The 19,166-nt window shown below is 38.9% G+C and overlaps 1 protein-coding gene across 1 annotated transcript; it reads left to right on the plus strand.

Moving 5' to 3' along the window:
- Nucleotides 1–2,284: 2,284 nt before the first annotated feature.
- On the plus strand, nt 2,285–19,131 carry DNAJB11 (DnaJ heat shock protein family (Hsp40) member B11). Its single transcript, XM_036933212.2, has 10 exons — nt 2,285–2,616; nt 5,136–5,292; nt 9,055–9,152; nt 10,872–11,004; nt 14,438–14,580; nt 15,374–15,456; nt 16,090–16,147; nt 17,273–17,384; nt 17,834–17,993; nt 18,681–19,131. The coding sequence occupies exons 1-10, from the start codon at nt 2,549–2,551 to the stop codon at nt 18,743–18,745; spliced, it is 1,077 nt and encodes a 358-aa protein (XP_036789107.1). The 5' UTR covers nt 2,285–2,548; the 3' UTR covers nt 18,746–19,131.
- Nucleotides 19,132–19,166: the final 35 nt, after the last annotated feature.

The raw sequence follows: 19,166 nt of genomic DNA on the forward strand, positions 1-19,166 counted from the left end.
CATTTATTTTACTGATGAGGAAACTGGAGTGTGGAGACGTAAAAGTAACACATCCTTAAGGTCACATAACAAGAGATAGCAGAGATACAAACCCAGGCCTTCTAAAGTGAAAGCCTCCAGGGTTAACGCCTTAACTCTTTAGCTTTGCCGCGATGTTACCACCTTCTTTTAGTTTTTTGAATTCCACCGAGCAGAGGTCATCACTCCTTCTTCTAAAGCTCCATTTCATGATCTTTAGCCATTTCCTAGTTTCTTAATTCGTTTATGGCCTGTCTAGGTGTGGGCAGTACAACGGTAAAAAGACCATAAAATGTAATTTAGTTCCTCTTTCACATGGCTTCTCTCCCCTAGTAGGCATCTTCCTGAAAGCAGTAATCTTGTCTTCCTCTTACCTCTTTGCATTGATCAAGCGGTAAAGAAGAGGGGCTTTGTATTCATACACATCTGGTAAGGATTCAAGCTGCACTACTAAGTACCTCAGCGACCTTGAGCAAATTTTGTCATCTCTCTGTTTTTGGTTTCTGCAGCAACATAATTGAGTAACACTACGTGTCTGGCAGAGTGCTAGGCTCCAGGATTATAGTAGTGAACAAAACAGATAATGTCCTTGCTTTCTTGGAGTACATATTTTAATAAGGAGAACAGATAGTACATATTAAGGACATAAAACAGGAAAATTTCAGATATTAATAAATACTATTGTTTAGGGGAAAGGAGGTCAATGCCAAATTTGGTCTGAGGCCTGAAGGAAAAGGAGCCAGCATACAAAAATTCAGAGGTGCTGTTCTATACAGCTGTAAACAGATCAGCCCAGACTCATGCTCATGAAACTGGCATTCCAGAGTGTCAGTGTGTGGGGGAGGTTGGGGGGAAGGGGGGTGGGTAGTGCAGAGGGGGCTCACACAGAGATGGAGACAGAATAGGGCAGTGTAAGAATAAAAGTCTCCTATTTTAATTGGTTGGTCAGGGAAGTCTTCTCTGAAGTGGTGACATTTAAGCTGATACCTGAGTTTAAAAAGGAGTCATCCACGTTAGGCTCCAAGGGAAGAGTGTTTCAGGCAGAGAACAGCTAGAGAGCAAAGACCTAGTCAGGAATGAGTTTGGTGTATTCAGAAAAGAGAAAAGAAGCCAGTTTTGCTGGAACATGATAAAGAATATATATACTACGTGACGGTATAGATCACAGGAGGTTTAAAAAGGTTTTTCCAGCTTTATTGAGAGATGTTGAGATTTTATTCAAAGTGCAATGAAAAGCTATTTGAGGCTTTTAATCAAGGTATCTGACATGTTTGTAAAAAATCATGGGGATAGTGGACAGGAGTGAACGAGATACTAAGGTATTAACAGTGGGGGCAGGGAGACCAGTTAGGAGGCTCTTGGCAGGTGAGCGAAGATATGGCTTGGCCCGGAGAAGTAGTAGAGATGTAGAGTAGCGGACAGATTCAGGATGTAGTTTAAAGGCAAAGATTGGATAGTGTATGCAAGAGGGGAATCAGGGAAGGCACTTGAGTTTCGTCGTGAACAGCTAGGTGGTGCATTTACTGAAATGAGCAACAAACAGTAGGTAGGGGGAATCAGAGTTCTTGTAACTGATCGTGGTTATTCATTGCGTGCTGCATGCTAGACGCTTTGCTAAACGGTTTACGGATCTTCCGTTAAAATTTTACAACACTATCAGTAAATGTTTTGCCTAAAGTTTGTAAATAAAGCAGCTTAAGCTAGACTGAGGGACAAGGGAGGAGGATGTGCGTTCACCGCGATGAAGTGGTGGAAGCTGAATCCGAACGTAAGTCGGCCTCCACAGATTCTTCTCTGTGGGATACCAGCCAGTTCTCTGTGAAGCCGTGACGATTTTCTTCTGGGTTTGTTAGGAGAAGGTAAAATAAGACCTAAACGATACGTTGACCGTATAGTGGTTTGAAGTAGTTGTCCCGCCTATTTCGCTCTTGTTTGCCAAACCTGCATCTAGCGCCAAGCTCAATATGAATGAAATTCCGAGACTTGTAACCAAGAAAAGCCTCCTTCCCGCTATTGGTCAGCGATGGAGGAGGATCTTCGTGATTGGTGGAGATTCGAGGAGGCGGGCGGGGGAACTTAGTGCACCTCGGGTGCCCTCTCTTGGCACCATTTTTGCCCCCACCATCCTTCTACGTAATTTTCTACGACTCTTGGATGCCGGCGCGACCCTCTGACGTTTCCTCTTCTGATTGGCCAGACGCTGTGCTGCAGTCCCGAAGCCTAACTGGCCGCCTGCGCCTCCTCGGAGGTGAAGTGTACTGTGGTGATTGGCTGAGACGCTCTGGCCGCGCGTGATGTCCTAAGCAGCAATTGGCGTTCGTCTGCGGGGGCATCTCTCACCGGGTTTCGGGGCTCCCGGGAAGTGGACTGACAGTGGTGGGGGCAATTCAGCTGTGGCTCCGGACCAAGTAGGAGACCCGTGCGTGAGGCGGCCTCTCAGAGCCAAGAGGGCTGGCGAGCCGGCGCGGCGGCGGCGGCTGTGAGGAGCGCGTGGGACGGTTGCCGGCACAGAGGCCGCCACGGAGAAACCATGGCCCCGCAGAACCTGGGCACCTTCTGCCTGTTGCTGCTGTACCTCATTGGGGCCGTGATCGCCGGGTGAGGAACGGGCACCCTCGGGCACCGGGCCAGTGAGTCAGTTTTGGCTGGGGAGGAGGGAGTATTGCTAGAAGGATTGGAGAGGAGCATTGCTGTGGAGAGGCGGTGGGGTCGTGAAATGGGTAACGTGGGTCAGGCTAGTGGGGTGGAGAGGAGAGCAGTGGGTGACAGATGTGAGAAGGGCTTAGATCCAGAGGCCCTGTGGAGCTAGATTTGCCCAGAGGAGTGGGGGTTGGATGCAGTGCCAAACGCTATGTGAAGGCCTGGCGGGGTGAAGGCTGCTGGGTCGGAGAGGACGATACAATGTTGAACCTCCAACGAGCCATTGGGACGCTGACATTAAAATGGGCGGCTTATGATACCAAGCCATGCAGGAACTGAAGTTGAATGGATTGAGGGAGCAAGGCAGACCCTTTGGAGAACCCTTGAGATACTGAGCCTCAGCTGTCATCATGCCTTCTGTCTCTCTCCATGGAACATTCATCAGAAGTTGAATGGTGTTATGAGTGGGTAGCATATTTCACCTGGGATTCTAGCCCACCTAGAATGCACCCCACTTATGAATTATGTGACTCCGAAGAACCACCTAACTTCTAATTTGTAGCGTGAGGATAATAATGTGCCTCCTGTGTGAAGGGAGTAGGAGCATCTGAACGCTTAGGGATCCTTTCAGCCTCTACAATCCATGATCCTATGAACCGTTTGACAGAATATGATATGCCAGGGGCATATTTTAGAATGTGGAAACTAGTAAGGTCTTAGCTTCTAGTAATGTATAGGTTGCTCTAAATGGAAAAAGTACTACCTAGCAGAGCTTTCAAATTCAAGTGCTTGTTATTCTCCTAAAAGTTTTTTCCCTGTACATATATACTTATACTTTATTGTTTTCCTTTTTCTTGTGAAACATCTTAAATTTGTAAAATAACTTTTTGTAGGTAACGCTTTATTGTTTTTCTTAGTTTTTGTTGTTACATTTTCACTTAAAGCAACAAGTACTAAGGTATTTAAACAAAATGTCAGTATAAGTATTGTTAACACTGTATGTTTCAACTTCAGTCTTTCATAAAGTAGTCTTTTGGGAACTGCACTGTTGATGGTGTATGCCAGCCATTTTTCCCCTGTATTATTCCAAACAACATAACTATTTTTGTAATAAACATATTCTAAGTAAGCCTCATTCTTTATACAGTTAACTCTTGTTATTAATTTCAGTGAATCTTTCAATTTATTGGTTTTCATCTCAAGAGATGTCAGGATTTTGCAGACTTGGGGGAGGAAGATAAAGCACCTAATTAATCCTCATGAAATCCCTTGTGGGTAATAATTTTAAAAACTTAAAAAAGGTTAAATGAGTTTCCTAAAGTGTGACCAAGAGCTTATGAAAGATTTTATTAATGTTCTGTCTTACGTTACCTGGATTTTGGTACCCCAATGCATTTGTTTCCCCACTGCATTTGTTTAAAATTACCATTACTACTACATTAGCATGTCCGTTGTGAACAACCTTCCCATCCCCTTTGTTGATAGAATACATTTTCAAAATAATTTCTGGTGCCTATAGTAATTCTGGCAAAAGGAATAGATCTTTGTGAGCATGCTTATTTAATCATTTCATTCAATGAGTGTTTATTGGTGTCTTCTATGGGCTGAATACAGCTCCTGTTCTGAAAGTTTATTATTAGTCGAATTCTGTCTTCTAGTGACCCTTCTTGCAAGCATTCCCTTTATAATTAACTTGGTTTCAGCACAGTCCCTTGCAAGGAGGTCAGTAGATCTCTACCTTATCTCCCAGGTCATGTCATATGCATATTTGCAGCTGCTGAGACTGGCTTCAGCAGCTGTCTATAATCAAAACTTGACCTAGACAAACTAGTTTGATTCCTAACGAGGACTACAAGATTGATATTTTCCCTCTCTTTCAGCAAAAACACCACAACTCATATAACCAAATAGATGTTATTCTCTTCCGGGGTCTTATTTGGGTTTTAGCTTAAACTCTACGTTAACCTCTGAAGTTCACAGTGCTATTGTTAGTCAGAACAGTTATGTGATATAATCCTTCTGAATAAAGAAAATCATCCTTTCAGGTTGTTATTTGACCTTTGTAAACAGTCAAAAGTCACTTGAAGTCAGAACAGTAATAGGAGGAAAAAAGAATTTGATTATATGGTTATTGGTTGAAAATAATGTGTGACCATAAAATTAAAAAAATAGTTTTCTTGTCTGGAGGTAGTTCTAAGAGAAGAATGCCACATATATTTTGAATAATTCTAGCATTGCTCAAAAAGTACATAGCCTGTCATTTGATTATTTCAGTAGATAAGACTCATTACGAATTCCAGTGTATTTTTTTGTGTGTGTATGTGTCATACACTTTTTTGTGTGTATTGTGTATATGTATCTTCAATTCCATACCTTTTTGCTCAGGCACAAACCTAACTGTAAAGACAAAAATTTCACTCTTAAAAATATAATGAATAACTCTTTAATGAAGTGTCCTCTCCCTCTCCCCTCCTCAGACGAGATTTCTATAAGATATTGGGAGTGCCTCGCAGTGCCTCTATAAAGGATATTAAAAAGGCTTACAGGAAACTAGCCCTGCAGCTTCATCCCGACCGGAACCCTGATGATCCACGAGCACAGGAGAAATTCCAAGATCTGGGTGCTGCTTATGAGGTGAGTCAGGAAGAAGGATAAAGTATGAATAAAACCCACAGATACAGAAACGACCATGTAACACAGAGTAACGCACCCTTCTTTCAGGTAACTTCTTTTTAAAAAGAGACAAAAGTAGTAGTGTTCGAGGCTATGTTGTACACTGTATTGCATAATAATGTTAGTAGATGGCATTTCCTACCTTTTCATGCTAGTATTTGTTTTAAAGAGAGTAATGTTGAAAAAGCTGAGTGACAGAAAGATGGGTAGATTAATAAGTAGATTGATCATCAGGCAATCAGTTTGGGAGCTGGAGCCAGAAATAGAAGCAAAAGCTAAATGAAGATTGCAAATCCACATGCCCATATGGACCAGACAAATAACACATAAGGCAGGTAGAGGATAAAACATGACAGTGGATATTCTCCCTCTGTATTGGGAATCAGTAGGGATTGATGAGAACTGTGACAAACTGAAGTCTTCTTGCCGTGTCAAGGCAGCAGCTGCTATTCAATGACAGCCAGTTTTTGCCATATTCAAATGCAACACTGTGTTGCTAGATCATTTCATTTTTCAAGAGAAGTAGAAATCCAGATTTTTGTGTAAATTCTCCTGATTGTAAAATTTTTGGAACTAATTCAACTTAAAAATTTCTTTTTCATGCAGAACAAACAAAGCACAGTTATGGTTTGAATTTGCAGCTTCTACTCTAGAGGTCAGAAGACTTCCATGTATATCATCACATTACTCTTCACTAGGACACCATGAAGTATAGTAGTGCTGGGCAGATTCTTATTCCCATTTTCCTTTTTTTCCCCAATTTTAACAATACTGAGGAATATTTATTGGATGCCAAACAAATTATTTACTATTTGAAAAGCTGTTGTACACATAACCTTTGAATATTATGGTGAAAAAATTTTACAAATAAACTATTGACCATCTTTCATATCTATTAGTTTAAGAGCTGTTTTTCATGTGTTGCCATTCACCTTTGCTCTAAAAATAGATTAAGAGAAATGTGTTTTTATTTTTTTCAGCTTTACTGAGGTATAATAAGTGAAATTGTAAGATATTAAAGTATACAGCATGGTGATTTGATATACATATACATTGTAAAAGGTTTCCACCCATCTAGTTAATTTAACACATCTGTTACCTCACATGTTTATCTCTTTTCTTGGTGAAAATATTTAAGTTCTACTTATCAAATTTCAATTATATAATTCAGTGTTATCAACTGTAGTCACTATTTGGTCCCATTTTTTTTAAAAGGGCACAGAAAAAAATATTTAACATTAGAAATTATGGAGCTAAACTTTTTGAATTCAGGTTAAATCCCTGTATAGTGAGATGGCTGGAAACACATCTGAAAATAGTTTAATAGTAGAAAGAACCTAGAGGGAAGGGACCCCAGTGCTTCCTAGATTAAAGAAGTGACTGAACTAAAATAGTGCCTTATACCCAGATGAAATCCAGAACTAATGGGGTCCCCCTTCCTTCTCCTGTTACCTAGGGATCCTAGGACCCAAATTCCTAACCTGGAACCCACAGATAAAATTGAGAGGGTTGGTGAAACCTATTATACTATCTATAATTTGTTTCTTGTTGATAATATAGATTCTATATTTTGCACTATAGTTCCCATGAGTATTCCCATTGTTTGCTGAGACCCCAGTATTCAAAAATATTTTCTAGGAAAGCTGTTGCTAGGAATTTACCATGTTTTTTAAAGAGTCTACCACATTCTTTAGTAATGAGTTAGGCAGGTCATACATAAATCATTCATGAGATTGCAGTTTATTTAACTCTAATAACCTTTCTACTCACTAGTTCAAAGTTTTTTTTTCTTTGTATCATTCACTTGATTGCCTTTTGTCCTTAGAGATAAACTTGTGTTCACAATTCAAAATCCCAGTAAAATTGAAGAGTCTTTTCTAAATGCAAATCTGCTTTCTCTATTGAGCTGGAATTACTGCTGGCATTTTAATTAGTTGAGATTCTGGGTTGGTTGGCCAATTGACTAAGAACCTTTTCTTTTCTTTTAAAAATAAAATAGTTTCCAAGAACATGGAATAAATTTGCATCCCTTAGACAGAAGAAAGTAAAGAGGAAGTGAATGGTAATAGATAACTTTAAGGGTAATTTTTGGGTGGTTATTATAGAAGCCTCTGATGTCCAAAAAGAGCTGACTTAAAAATAGTCTTTTTTTGGGGTTTTGAAATGGTGTTTCTTAGATATCCACATATGGGGTTCATTTCTTTGCCAAAACAATACCAGAGAAGTGGACTTGAAAGTAAAAATATTGGAAATCCAAATCATGTAATAAGAGGTTTCTTTGGACTTTTGTTTTGTTTGATTTTGTTATTTTAATGAACTCTGCCCTTTTTTGCTTCCCCAAAGTAGCTATTTTTTTTTTTTAGCTAAAAATTTGTAACTATTTACTGAAACATTCATTTCTCTCACCTGGTCTCTCATAGCAGCTTTAATCAACTACTTTGGTCACTTCTGGATTAATCCATTTGTCTTTGCTTTTAAGAATGCTCACTCTCTTGTACACTCAGTTTCCTTTTGTCCTTCTATTATATCTTAAATGTTAATACATTTTTGCTGTGTCTCCTTACATGTCATTCAGGCACTCAGCCAAAATATATCCTATTTATATATGCTAGTCAGATTTTCCCTTTCCTGTGTGGCATCAACAAGCCCCATCTACTTCAAACCTCTGTTCCTAAGCCAACACGAGCATGAGTTTGAAACTTTCTCCTCTGGTCTGCTGTTTAAATAAGAGTTTTCAAATATCAAAGAAAGAGTATAAAGCTATTTAATTTTCAAAACTACATGTGTGCATATACTTCAGATTACTCTAAATAGACAAGAAACTTTTTTTTGCATGTTGAAGGCAAATAGAAGCTTATTTTGTTTTTATATTTTTTAATATTATATATGAAGGGGGCCCAATAAGAAAGCATATGTTTACGTCTATGTAGTTTTCTAAAACCATTAAAACTTAAAAAGGTTTTTTCAAGATGTGAAATTGATCTTGAGCAACCTTCACAGAAGAGTATCCCTTTTACTCTCTGCAATTCAAACGCAGGAGGTTATGAACTTAAACATATATATGGTAGTCAGCATTCTTTGTCAAATGGATTTTTACATAAACCAAAAAATGAAAAAGTGAATATGAAAATGTAGCAGTATAGGCCTTTTGATAGGACCTATCATTTGGTTCCCTTGACTTACCAACCTCCTAATGTGTGTCTTGGGGGTAGGGAGTTGTGTATGTGGTATGGACACATGGGGCTGAGCAAATTTTAAGGCTCTCTTGCTTCTAATCAATATGACAATCTGTCACAGTCATATCCTAGTTTATAATTTAGAGAAATAATACAGCAAATTGGTTAACAGCATAAACACTGGAGTCACACTGCTTGGGAAGTAAACCTGAGGAATTCGTCTCCCCTCTTCCCTATTACTGCCATCACCATAGCCATATCACTAATCTCAGATATGATTTTTATGTGAGTAGTGGAGTTCTGATAAATTTAAATTAAAAACATGATTGAGCAATGTGGAAGTTAGAAAATGAGTAATGCATCAAAGAATTTAGTCAAAAAATAATAATTTTATAAACATGCCTTAATACCATACATAATGAAAATTATACTCCACTAAAATCTTAGACACAGCATCAGTTTAAATAAATAAATACATATATTTGAATGCACCTTAATTGAACCTTACCAACTCATAATCTTTTCCTCCACTGGTTTTCATCTCCAGGTTTTGTCAGATAGTGAGAAACGGAAACAGTATGATACTTATGGTGAAGAGGGATTAAAAGAAGGTCATCAGAGCTCCCATGGAGACATTTTTTCACAGTAAGTAATTAACGCATCTGCAAAGTATTAGTGTCTGAGAATGGATCGCTTGGTGGTTATTAAAGCATCATCCTCATTCCCTTGTTCAGAAGCTTTTGATGAAGAGTGCAACTCTACAGACCCTTGACCAAAAGGTCAATCCTCCTTCTCTCTGTGGGAATGTACTCTTCTATTTGCATAAAATTCCAGAAGAGACAAATAGCACTGGAAGGGTTGCTCATCTAGCCAGCCACATCAGTAAAATTCCTGGCAGTATCGGGGGGATACATGTTGGAAACCAGTCCATCCTTGTCCCCTAGCTGTCTTAGAATCTGTAAACCATTTAATGAGCAGTTATTCTTACAAGCGAGAGTGAGAGAAATTCCTGCTCCTATACCCAGAGCTGCCTCTCTCTCGTTCTATCAACAAGGACAATTATGAGAATCAGCATTGGTGGAAGGAGTTAAGATAGAAGCCCTTTCTTCCCTGGTATGCATGGCTTTCTGGGAGTGCTGAGTGGCTGAAATAATAAACACCTTTCCTTCTTACTCTTCGAACCCCTCTTTGTTGAGCACTTGAATTTCCATATATCCTGATGATGCCATATACTAGCAGATCTTAATCTGGGACTTCAAGTTATAAACAAAAGGATGTTTGAATAAGCATTTCCATGGAGAGAGGGTTCATTACTTTCTTCATTACTGAGAAATTAAAACCTGATTCTCAAAGGGTTTTGTGAACCCTTAATCAAAAGAAGTTAGAATCACTGTTGCATATAGCTTCCCCCATTTAGTGTTTGGGGGTGACAGTAGATTTTCAGGAATTGTGGAGATGTGTGAGTAATATGGTTTGGAAATCCTGTTCTTTCTCAGGATTGATTTGGCTATTCAGCCTAGTAGGGAAGTGTCCTATTCCCCTTGGCTGTCAGAAGTGATACCTACAAAAAGAAAAGCTCCATCCCCCAATTCCCCCCAAAAACATCCTCTCCCTCTGCCTTTATTTAAGATACACGGAATCCATTTACCAAGATTGGTTGGTGGGAGGGAGTTATATAGTTGTAGTCATCACTGTGCTAAAATCTGAGGCATCTTAATAACACCAGAAATTAACATTAAAATTAGAGTACCTGCAGAGTTGAAGGTCATTGTACTAATCTCAAAGTGATGCTTCTGTTATGTAGAGAAATTAATTCTAGTCTTGTAGAGACCAGAACTTCTTTTCCCTTATGGTCTAGAATTTTACTAAGGCTGATGCTTTTTTAGTTTCTTTATATACTCAAGATTCTTGTACATGAAAGTAGCTTCTTTCACCAATGTTAGTTTCTAAAAAGCATATAAAGTGAACACTACAAATGTTCAAAATTACCCTTAGGTTCAATATTCCTTGTTTTTAAATATAGTATCCCTTTATCAGTAATTTCACATACCTGATATTTCTCAATAAAGAAACATTATTTCATTGATTAAACCCAACTTTGGATTCACTGATATACTGTAAATATGCACTGTACTATATATCTGGAAAGATTGTAGTAAAAAGTAAATTTCTGTGGTGGGGGGGCAATACAGTTGATATTATATAAATTAAAAATTGCATATGATATGTGACTCCAATGTATTAAAAATGTTTGTTTTGCATGATATGTTGGTAAGACACAGTATTTTATCAATGTGGAGAAAGCTAAATAATTGCAAACGTGAACTCTGATTTTTTTCGTGATGATTTTACACTTATCTACAGCTTCTTTGGAGATTTTGGTTTCATGTTTGGAGGAACCCCTCGGCAGCAAGACAGAAATATTCCCAGAGGAAGTGATATTATTGTAGATCTAGAAGTCACTTTGGAAGAAGTGTATGCAGGAAATTTTGTAGAGGTAAGTCAAACTAACTCCCAGAACTTTTTTTTTGGACTAAAAGCCAGAGGTTTCTGGGTACCCTTCTCTATCTTTTTGGGGGTAGGAAGAGTGACCAGATGTACAGATTGATGAATCATAATCCTTGGTTCATGATACACTGTTACTTTTCATAAACTCATACTCAGCCCAAGAACTACATAAATCAGTACCCCCACTTACATCTACCTCCATGCTACTTCACTGTTCCATTCCTGCCTCCCTTCAGAGGTAGCTACTATCCTGAGTTTTGTCTTAATTATTCCCTTGCCACCTGCTTGTTGCTTGTATTACACATATATGAATACCTGAATAATATATTGTTTTATTTTCATTGTTTTTCACTTTGTAAAATAGCATTATACTGTATTTTATCTTCTGGACTGGCTTTTTCCTCTCACTATTATGTTATCATGATTCATTTATGTTGTTGCTGATAGCTGTAATTCTGCTGTGCAGAATTTCACTGTGACCACATTGTGTCAGGAGACACATAGGTTATTTCCAGTTTTTTTTCAATTCTAAAAAGCGCTTTTATGAATATTCTAGTACATATATTCAGGTACATGTGAGCAAGACTTTCTCTTGGGTGGATATGTGGTTTAAGAGTGGAATTGCTGGGTTATACGAACCAGTGCTCATTTGTTCAAGATATACCATATTGTTTTCTCAATTTATGGGTATTAATAACACTTCCACCAGCAATTTGCCACCTCTCTAAAATGTAGAATTATTAGACTTCGCAATTTTTGCTCATCAAATGGGTATAAAATATTAATCTCATTGTGGCCTTGATTTGCATTTTCTTGATTAATAGTAAGGATAATCATCTTCATGTTTATTTACTGTATTTGTTTCCTTTCTTGTGAAATTCTGTTCATGTCCTTTCCCATTTTTCTTTTGCCCTTTTCTTATTGATTTCTAAGAAAAGTTTATTCTTAATACTAATCCTTAGTTGGCTGTATGTGATACAAATATATCCTGCCAGTTTATAACTTGTCTTTTCATTATATTGAAGATTTATTTAAATGGACAGAAGTAATTTATTTTAATGTGGCCAAATGTATCAGTCTTTTCTTTTATGGTTAGTTTTTGTATTGTGTGTAAGCAATTCTTCTCTGTCCTAAAATCAGAAAGCAGTTCACCTACATTTTCTACTAAAACATTGGCATCTTTTAAGTTGGGGTTATTCATCTTTTTTTAATTCTGGCAAATTTATTTCCATTGTTTTTCAAATATTGAATCTTCTTAATTGTCACTTCTACTTCTATCTGCTCTTAATTTTCTCTTAAATATTGTTTTTTAAATTCTTTTTTATCCTTCCCAGCTTCCTTCTAGGGCAGGGGGTGCCTCTTTCTGGTCTTCTAGCTCACTACCTCAATTTTCAGCTGTATCTATTTTAATAATAGACTGTCAGCTGTGTTTTATTTCAACTCATATTTTTATACATAATATTCCTACTTGATTCTTATATTATTTCTTACTCCATTTCAGTTTGCTAATGTCTTCCCTCATCTCCTTAAGTATTACCATGCTTATTTTAAATTCTTGATCTGTCTTCTCTAATACATTTGCTTAAAATACATGTTTTATCCAGGTTGTTATCTTTTCAAGGGGATGGGGAAGCAGATAATTGGACTTCTTAGGTGTCTCCTTATTTTGGCCTTTGACCTCATATTTGCCCCATGGGTAGTGACAGCTCTCCATGGCAGAGCATATTGGGATGAGCCCTTGCCTAGTGGTCTTAACTGTTTTCTTTGCTTTTTTGGACTGTTTCTGTTTTTGTTTGGTGTCTGAGCTCTATTGTTTTTGGGGAGGGAGCCAGGCAGTTCAGGAGAGAGGCAAGAGCAAACATTCAGCTACTTTTCCCAACATCTTGCCTGCTGTTAGCTCTGCTGTAGGCACTGCCCTATACATAATACCAATTCAAAGTACCTTCTGTCTTTGCAGTGTTGTCACAAATTTTGTGTCATAATTATTGTTTCCTGGAATCCATGTTTTCTTACAGTTTTTCCAGGATTTTGGAAGAGATAGCTGGTAGCTTATACATATATGCCATGTGACAGGAAACATTTTCTTCTTAGTTGTGGCTTTTGCTTTGAATAGTTGAAAGAAGAGGACTAGACAGTTACAGAAGATGCAGCTGGCTTGTAATACTCTTGTTCAGTCTAAAGAATGGGGAATAAGGGCATTAAAAATATTTGGGCCTTCTCTCCGAAACAGGTTGTTCTGTGGGAGAAAAGAGGTGAACTTGATTAACTTCCCTGTTCCTTTCCAGACCTGTTGCTTGCAGTCATCACTAACACACAGGGCACATCTCTTCTAAACAAATTCTGTTTTATCTAATTATTGTAAAGGTTGTATGTAGTCTTGCTATTTAAATGACCCCAGGGTAAATTCTTTTTTCAGAAAAAATTACCTTGAGAGAATAGCAGTTCAAAGAATGGACTTTGGACTAGACTGCCTGGTTTAGAATACTGGCTCTGCCATATGTTAGTTATGTGACCTTGGTCATGTTACTGAACCTTTCTGTGCTTTCTTCACTTCTGTAAAATTGAGACAATAATAGTACCTACCTCATAAGATTGTTGTGAGGATTCCGTGAGTTCATTTATAAAAAAGTGATTAGAGCATTGTTTGGCACAAAGTAAGTGCAATGAAGTGTTTGCTGTGGTTACTGTTACTGTTGTTATTTATCTTGTTCACCTGGGCTTTCTTATGTTGGTAGACTTCAGGGGATTTTTCTCCAAGCATTTGTATCATCCTGCTGCATGAGCATGTGCCTTGAGATTAGATGTTTGACTAATTAAATAGGTGAAAACAGGAATATATTTTTTCATACATATATTAGTTTCCATGTACTAAGAGAGATCAATGATTGCAGTCAACCTCAAAGAGGTGAGCGTGGTGTGTGAAAGTATCTGCACTGAGGTAGAACTGGAAAACAGTGTTAGACTGGGTTGCCTGAAACAGGGAAGTGTTTTTATGAGGTTAATCATTGCTAGTCCTATGGTGGTAGCCAAATACCAGCGTTTGAAGGCTGTGGTTGTTCTTCAGGGATTACACTTTATACAGCTCAGATTTCTTAAAAGGTAGTAATTCTGTGAACTACTTTGACTTAGCAGTATTTAGATGTGGCTTAGAAATGCTGATACCCATTACTTTTTGGTTTTCTTTCTGACTCCCCTGTCTTCTCTAACTTTAGAATTGAGTCATTTAAATATCTCTCATTCATTCCTCCATGGGGGCTAATTTTTAACTCCTCAAAGACTTGTGTCAGCTTTAAGTCTCTGAGGGATAGCTTGCCAGAGAAGAGGAAGCTCAGCCCTGGCAGGTGTGCACACCCTGATCAGTTGAGGAAACCAAAGACCATTTTACAGGAGAGAGAAGCTGATGTTTTTTCTGCACCTCTTAGGTAGTTAGAAACAAGCCTGTGGCAAGGCAGGCTCCTGGCAAACGAAAATGCAACTGTCGGCAAGAGATGCGGACCACCCAGCTGGGCCCAGGGCGCTTCCAAATGACCCAGGAGGTGGTCTGCGATGAGTGCCCTAATGTCAAGTAAGTGAAAGTGCCTTCTTTGTTCTACCAAGAGACACTTTAATCACCTCATTTTGTCTGATAAAATGCTAATGCTCCCATACCTAGATTTTTACTTCCCTCCCCTTACCCTCCCCTCTCTCATATTCTAACAGGATAGAGCAAAAAAATGTGTACTTTAATTTTTTCCAAAAATATTTCTTCTAAACATCTCCTTTTATGATTCTGAACAAATAAGCAGTGCCCTTTATTTCTGAATATACTTACAAATGTTGATGTTTCATTTTTCCTACTTGGAACATTAAAGCAATTTTATATGTCCAGCTGCCATTTCAGATTCAAGAAGTACACCATTTGTTGATTATGTTACAAACACAACTATTTAATTGAATCTTAAATTATATATATATATATCAAAACTAGATCAGTTATTTGTGGGATCAGGAAAAAAATTCAGAAAGGTTAAACTCTCCTGCTAGATTCCTGATAAACATGACCCTGTCCTTTTAGGTGCAAATTTATGTAAGTGTGAGCAGTTTTCCCTGTTAGGATCTCACTCCGTTCACAGTAACCAGTCTACTGCAGGCTTTGTTAGAGGCAGCACTTGCAGAATTATGTGACATACAGTAGCTTTGCTTCAGCTTTTGGCATGTGGAAGATGTACGTGGATATCAGATGGCTTTGCCAACTAGAGATACAGGGAAGTCCTCCAAACACAGCTCTGAGAGAATGGATAAATTAGAACTTTTATTATCTGTGTCTGGAGTTTGGTTTGTATTTTCATTTTTTCCTTTTAAAATTTTCTTTGTTGCAGACTAGTGAATGAAGAACGAACACTGGAGGTAGAAATAGAACCTGGGGTGAGAGATGGCATGGAATACCCCTTTATTGGAGAAGGTGAAATACTGATATTGATGTTTTATTATCATAACTGTGTACTGTTTGCTTGTATGCCTCCCACCTCTGCCTCACCCCATATCTTAATGGCCACTTTATAAATGCATGTATCATTTTCAACACTCCTCAGTCAGTTTTGGAATATAGAAAGCCTTTTATGACCATCATGGTTGGTCATCTTAAGCAGTAGCATTACTGTTTGTCCTTTGAATATCATGACCAAAAGTTACTATCAAGTAGCTTGAATTACAACATAATTTAGTTCAGACCTTAATGGATTAATTTTAACTCAGCAATAAAAGATTTGTAACTCTAGTTGGCATTAATTAGATGCTCTCAGACCTCACCTTTAGGGTTAAATTCAAAACTCAAAAGGAAGGAAAGCTTCAGGTTCAGGAAATCAATGGATCATTCTTTGTTCAGGAAGTAGGTTATTTATTACTGTTTCTGAGGTATAGGTGATCTTCACTAATAATCAGAAACTTGATATAACCAGTCAGAGACAGTGCTATCACAGATAGACTTGCTAATCAACACCTAAGGTAGTGGCTTTAAAAGAATTCTCTCAGCCAAATAGATTTTGCAGTGTTTGCCTTGTGTGATCTGCAATATTCTGTAATCTGTTCTGATTAGGTGAGCCTCACGTGGATGGAGAACCAGGAGACTTGCGGTTCCGAATCAAAGTTGTCAAGTAAGTAAGCTAATTTTAGAAGCCTTCTCTTTGGCCCGTGCTTCTCAGATGAGTCAGATTATTGAAATATGAGTCGCCACTAGGGCACTTTGAGACTTTTTCCTCTTTCCTGCCCTTAATACCTGAAATGATGGTAACTTTACAATAATAGTGAAAATTTGGGTCTGGTGCCTAGGATTGAACCCAGTTATTTATTTACTTAGGACCTACAAATACAAGATACTGGAAGGAAAGAGTTGATAAGACAAGGAGTTGTAAAGGAAAGGCAAACAAGAATGGGGAATCAGAAGACCTGGGATTTTACCTGAGGAAGTGTGGTACCACACAAGAATGGGAGCTCCCCATGGGGAGGACCTTCTTTACATAATATGCAGCTTCTGTGCAGAAAGAGCTGTTCTTTTCCTGGCTTCTCTTCATCATGCAGTGATGCTCAGACAAGAAGTGTGTCTAGGACTCAGACTTTCTTGTTTATTATTTCTCCCTCATTACCACTTTGGAAATCAATGATACCATTGCTTCTAAGGATTCATTGAAACAAGGTTTCCACCTAAGCATGGAGAAATGGGCCCCTGCTGCCTAGCACTTTTTTCTCTCAGAACTCTTTAATTTCAGTGATCTTTACCCCAGCTTTCCTTACTTACCTTGTCTTTCTCATCACTTCCCAGAGAAACTGGAACATGTGCTGTTCCCTGAGTAAACTTTTATCAAGTCTGTCTTTGCCAGAATTCCCTTTTACCCCATTCCCATCCTTCTCTGCATCCATCTTATCTGTGACTTTAGAGCTGACCTGGCCTTGAGCCCAGCTCCGGAAACCTCCCAAACCTGTTCCCAAAAGCGTCTCCCCCAGTGCACTGGCAGAAGTTGTCTTTCCTTTCCACAATCTAATTACTTGCAGTATTGCTTATGCTTTAGCTTCTGCTGATTCTGTTGATTATAAGAATAGGGTTTAGTACACCTTACACAACTCCATAGTCTCAGTACTACATACACAAGGAATGTCCAATAAATGCTTATTGTTTGAAAGAGTGGTGGTCATCCTTTTTCTAAAAGATCTCCTTAAAACCTTCTTGAACTTTTCCCAAGGAAAGATGGAAGTTAATGATTTTTACCTTGTTCTGTTTTTAGGCATCCAATATTTGAAAGGAGAGGAGATGATCTATACACAAATGTGACCATCTCACTAGTTGAGTCTCTAGTGGGCTTTGATATGGCTATCACTCACTTGGATGGTCATAAGGTAAGCAAACTAATTTTTCTATTTCCTATCCTTTTAAAGCCTCCATACAGGTAGTTTACCGATTATTTCAGCCACTTCAGTCATTTAGAGCCATGGGGGCAACTTCTTGGTCTGTTCTGCCTCCTCTCCTCCGTCTGCTGCTGAACGTCTCGCAGAACAGTGCCAGACATGTTTCAGCTGTTCAGACTTGACTGCACAGCATCTGGCAGTCTTGTGCTAGGATCTCCATTGGCAGAAGCCTGGCTTTTTTACTTGTTCATGTGTTTGGTTTTCTTTTGATTTTTAAAATCCTGTGTGTCTGGGTGACATTGTCCTGAAGGTGCTGCCCTTTGCTGCATCCTTGCTCCTGAGCTACGCCACGAGCTTCAGGCACCAATGCTCCTCAGAAGCCACATGTGGCACTTTGGGAGTAGTGGTCCTGCTGCAACCTGTTCCATTTTGCTCCCCAGGTGCACATTTCCCGGGACAAGATCACCAGGCCAGGTGCTAAGCTATGGAAGAAGGGAGAAGGGCTCCCCAGCTTTGATAACAACAACATCAAAGGTTCTTTGATAATCACTTTCGATGTCGATTTTCCAAAAGAACAGTTAACAGAGGAAGCGAGAGAAGGTGAGCGCACTATTAGAGTGTGTGTGCCTTGGGAGCATGAGAACAGGTGACTAGGAGTACAGGCAATGAGAACAAAATCCTCCAGTGGCATCGGGCATCAACCCTGGCACTAGCGAGCACATGCCTGGGAGTGAGCTTGCCTTTCCACCGAGGCCACAGGAAAGACTTTTGTCACTGTTACAGAAGGCTGTGTGCACTGCGTTCCCACACCTAAGAGTGTTGTGTTGTGTGGGTGTGAAACAGAATCGCTTGAAACAAAATTAGCTGCACCAGACTTTTCAAGGGAAGGTGCACATTAGAGGGCTATGGTGGTGCCAGCAATGAGCAACCGGGGTAAGGGCCCAGGAGGGAGTTCTAAATAGTAAGAGGCAGGGAAATGGTGGAAGGGTAGAAGTGAAAAGAGGACAGAGGAGTGGAACACAGCTGAAGAACTTCCTTCCATTCTGACTGCCTCTTCTCATTTCTTATTTTATAGCGTTTTGTGAGAGATGTGTGTGTGGTATGTGCCCAAGAGTGAGATGAGGGATCGTTTTGGACATATGTTGTGTGATGACGTTGGACCCTGGTGGTTATTGGTTTAATTCAGATACACAGTTGTCACGAGGCCTTCTGTGAGCCTCCCCGTGAATCATACTCTACAGAAGTCACATTTTGGTTAACGGAGTCATTTGTTCATTCTCTCTCCAGGTATAAAACAGCTCCTGAAACAAGGGTCAGTGCAGAAGGTATACAATGGACTGCAAGGATACTAAGAGTGAATAAAATTGGACTTTGTTTAAAATAAGTGAATCAGCGATATTTATTATCTGCAGGGTTTTTTTTTGTGTTTTTGTTTTATTTTCAGTATGCAAGTTTGACTTAATTTTTTTTCTTCTAATGATCGTCATGAAATGAATAAGAGGGCCTAAGAATTTTTCCATTTGTGTTCAGAAAAGAATACCCAGCAAAAGGTTTAATAATACCTCTCCCTTTGGGGATTTTTGTGTCTGGTGCTGCCATCTGAGTTTCAAGATTTAAAGCTGCAAGAGGACTCTAGGAGCAAAGGAAACAGTAGAATGGGTTGGAGCTAATTGTTAGCTATCTCATTCAAAATGCCAACTGGAGAAATCTGTTTTTAAATACATTTTGTTGCTATTTTTTTCTTGGCTCCTGTTTCTTGTTGGTGTAGCTGTA

This window comes from Manis pentadactyla, chromosome 1 (assembly GCF_030020395.1).
Source record: "Manis pentadactyla isolate mManPen7 chromosome 1, mManPen7.hap1, whole genome shotgun sequence".
Lineage (NCBI taxonomy): Eukaryota > Metazoa > Chordata > Mammalia > Pholidota > Manidae > Manis > Manis pentadactyla.

What these genes read in the sequence shown, in the direction of transcription:
- DNAJB11 (XM_036933212.2), top strand. Translation starts at nt 2,549, where the DNA reads ATGGCCCCGCAGAACCTGGGCACCTTCTGCCTGTTGCTGCTGTACCTC. An exon ending in TTCCGAATCAAAGTTGTCAA is followed by an intron (nt 16,148 to 17,272) that starts GTAAGTAAGCTA and finishes TTCTGTTTTTAG; the next exon opens with GCATCCAATATTTGAAAGGA. An exon ending in CTCACTTGGATGGTCATAAG is followed by an intron (nt 17,385 to 17,833) that starts GTAAGCAAACTA and finishes TTTGCTCCCCAG; the next exon opens with GTGCACATTTCCCGGGACAA.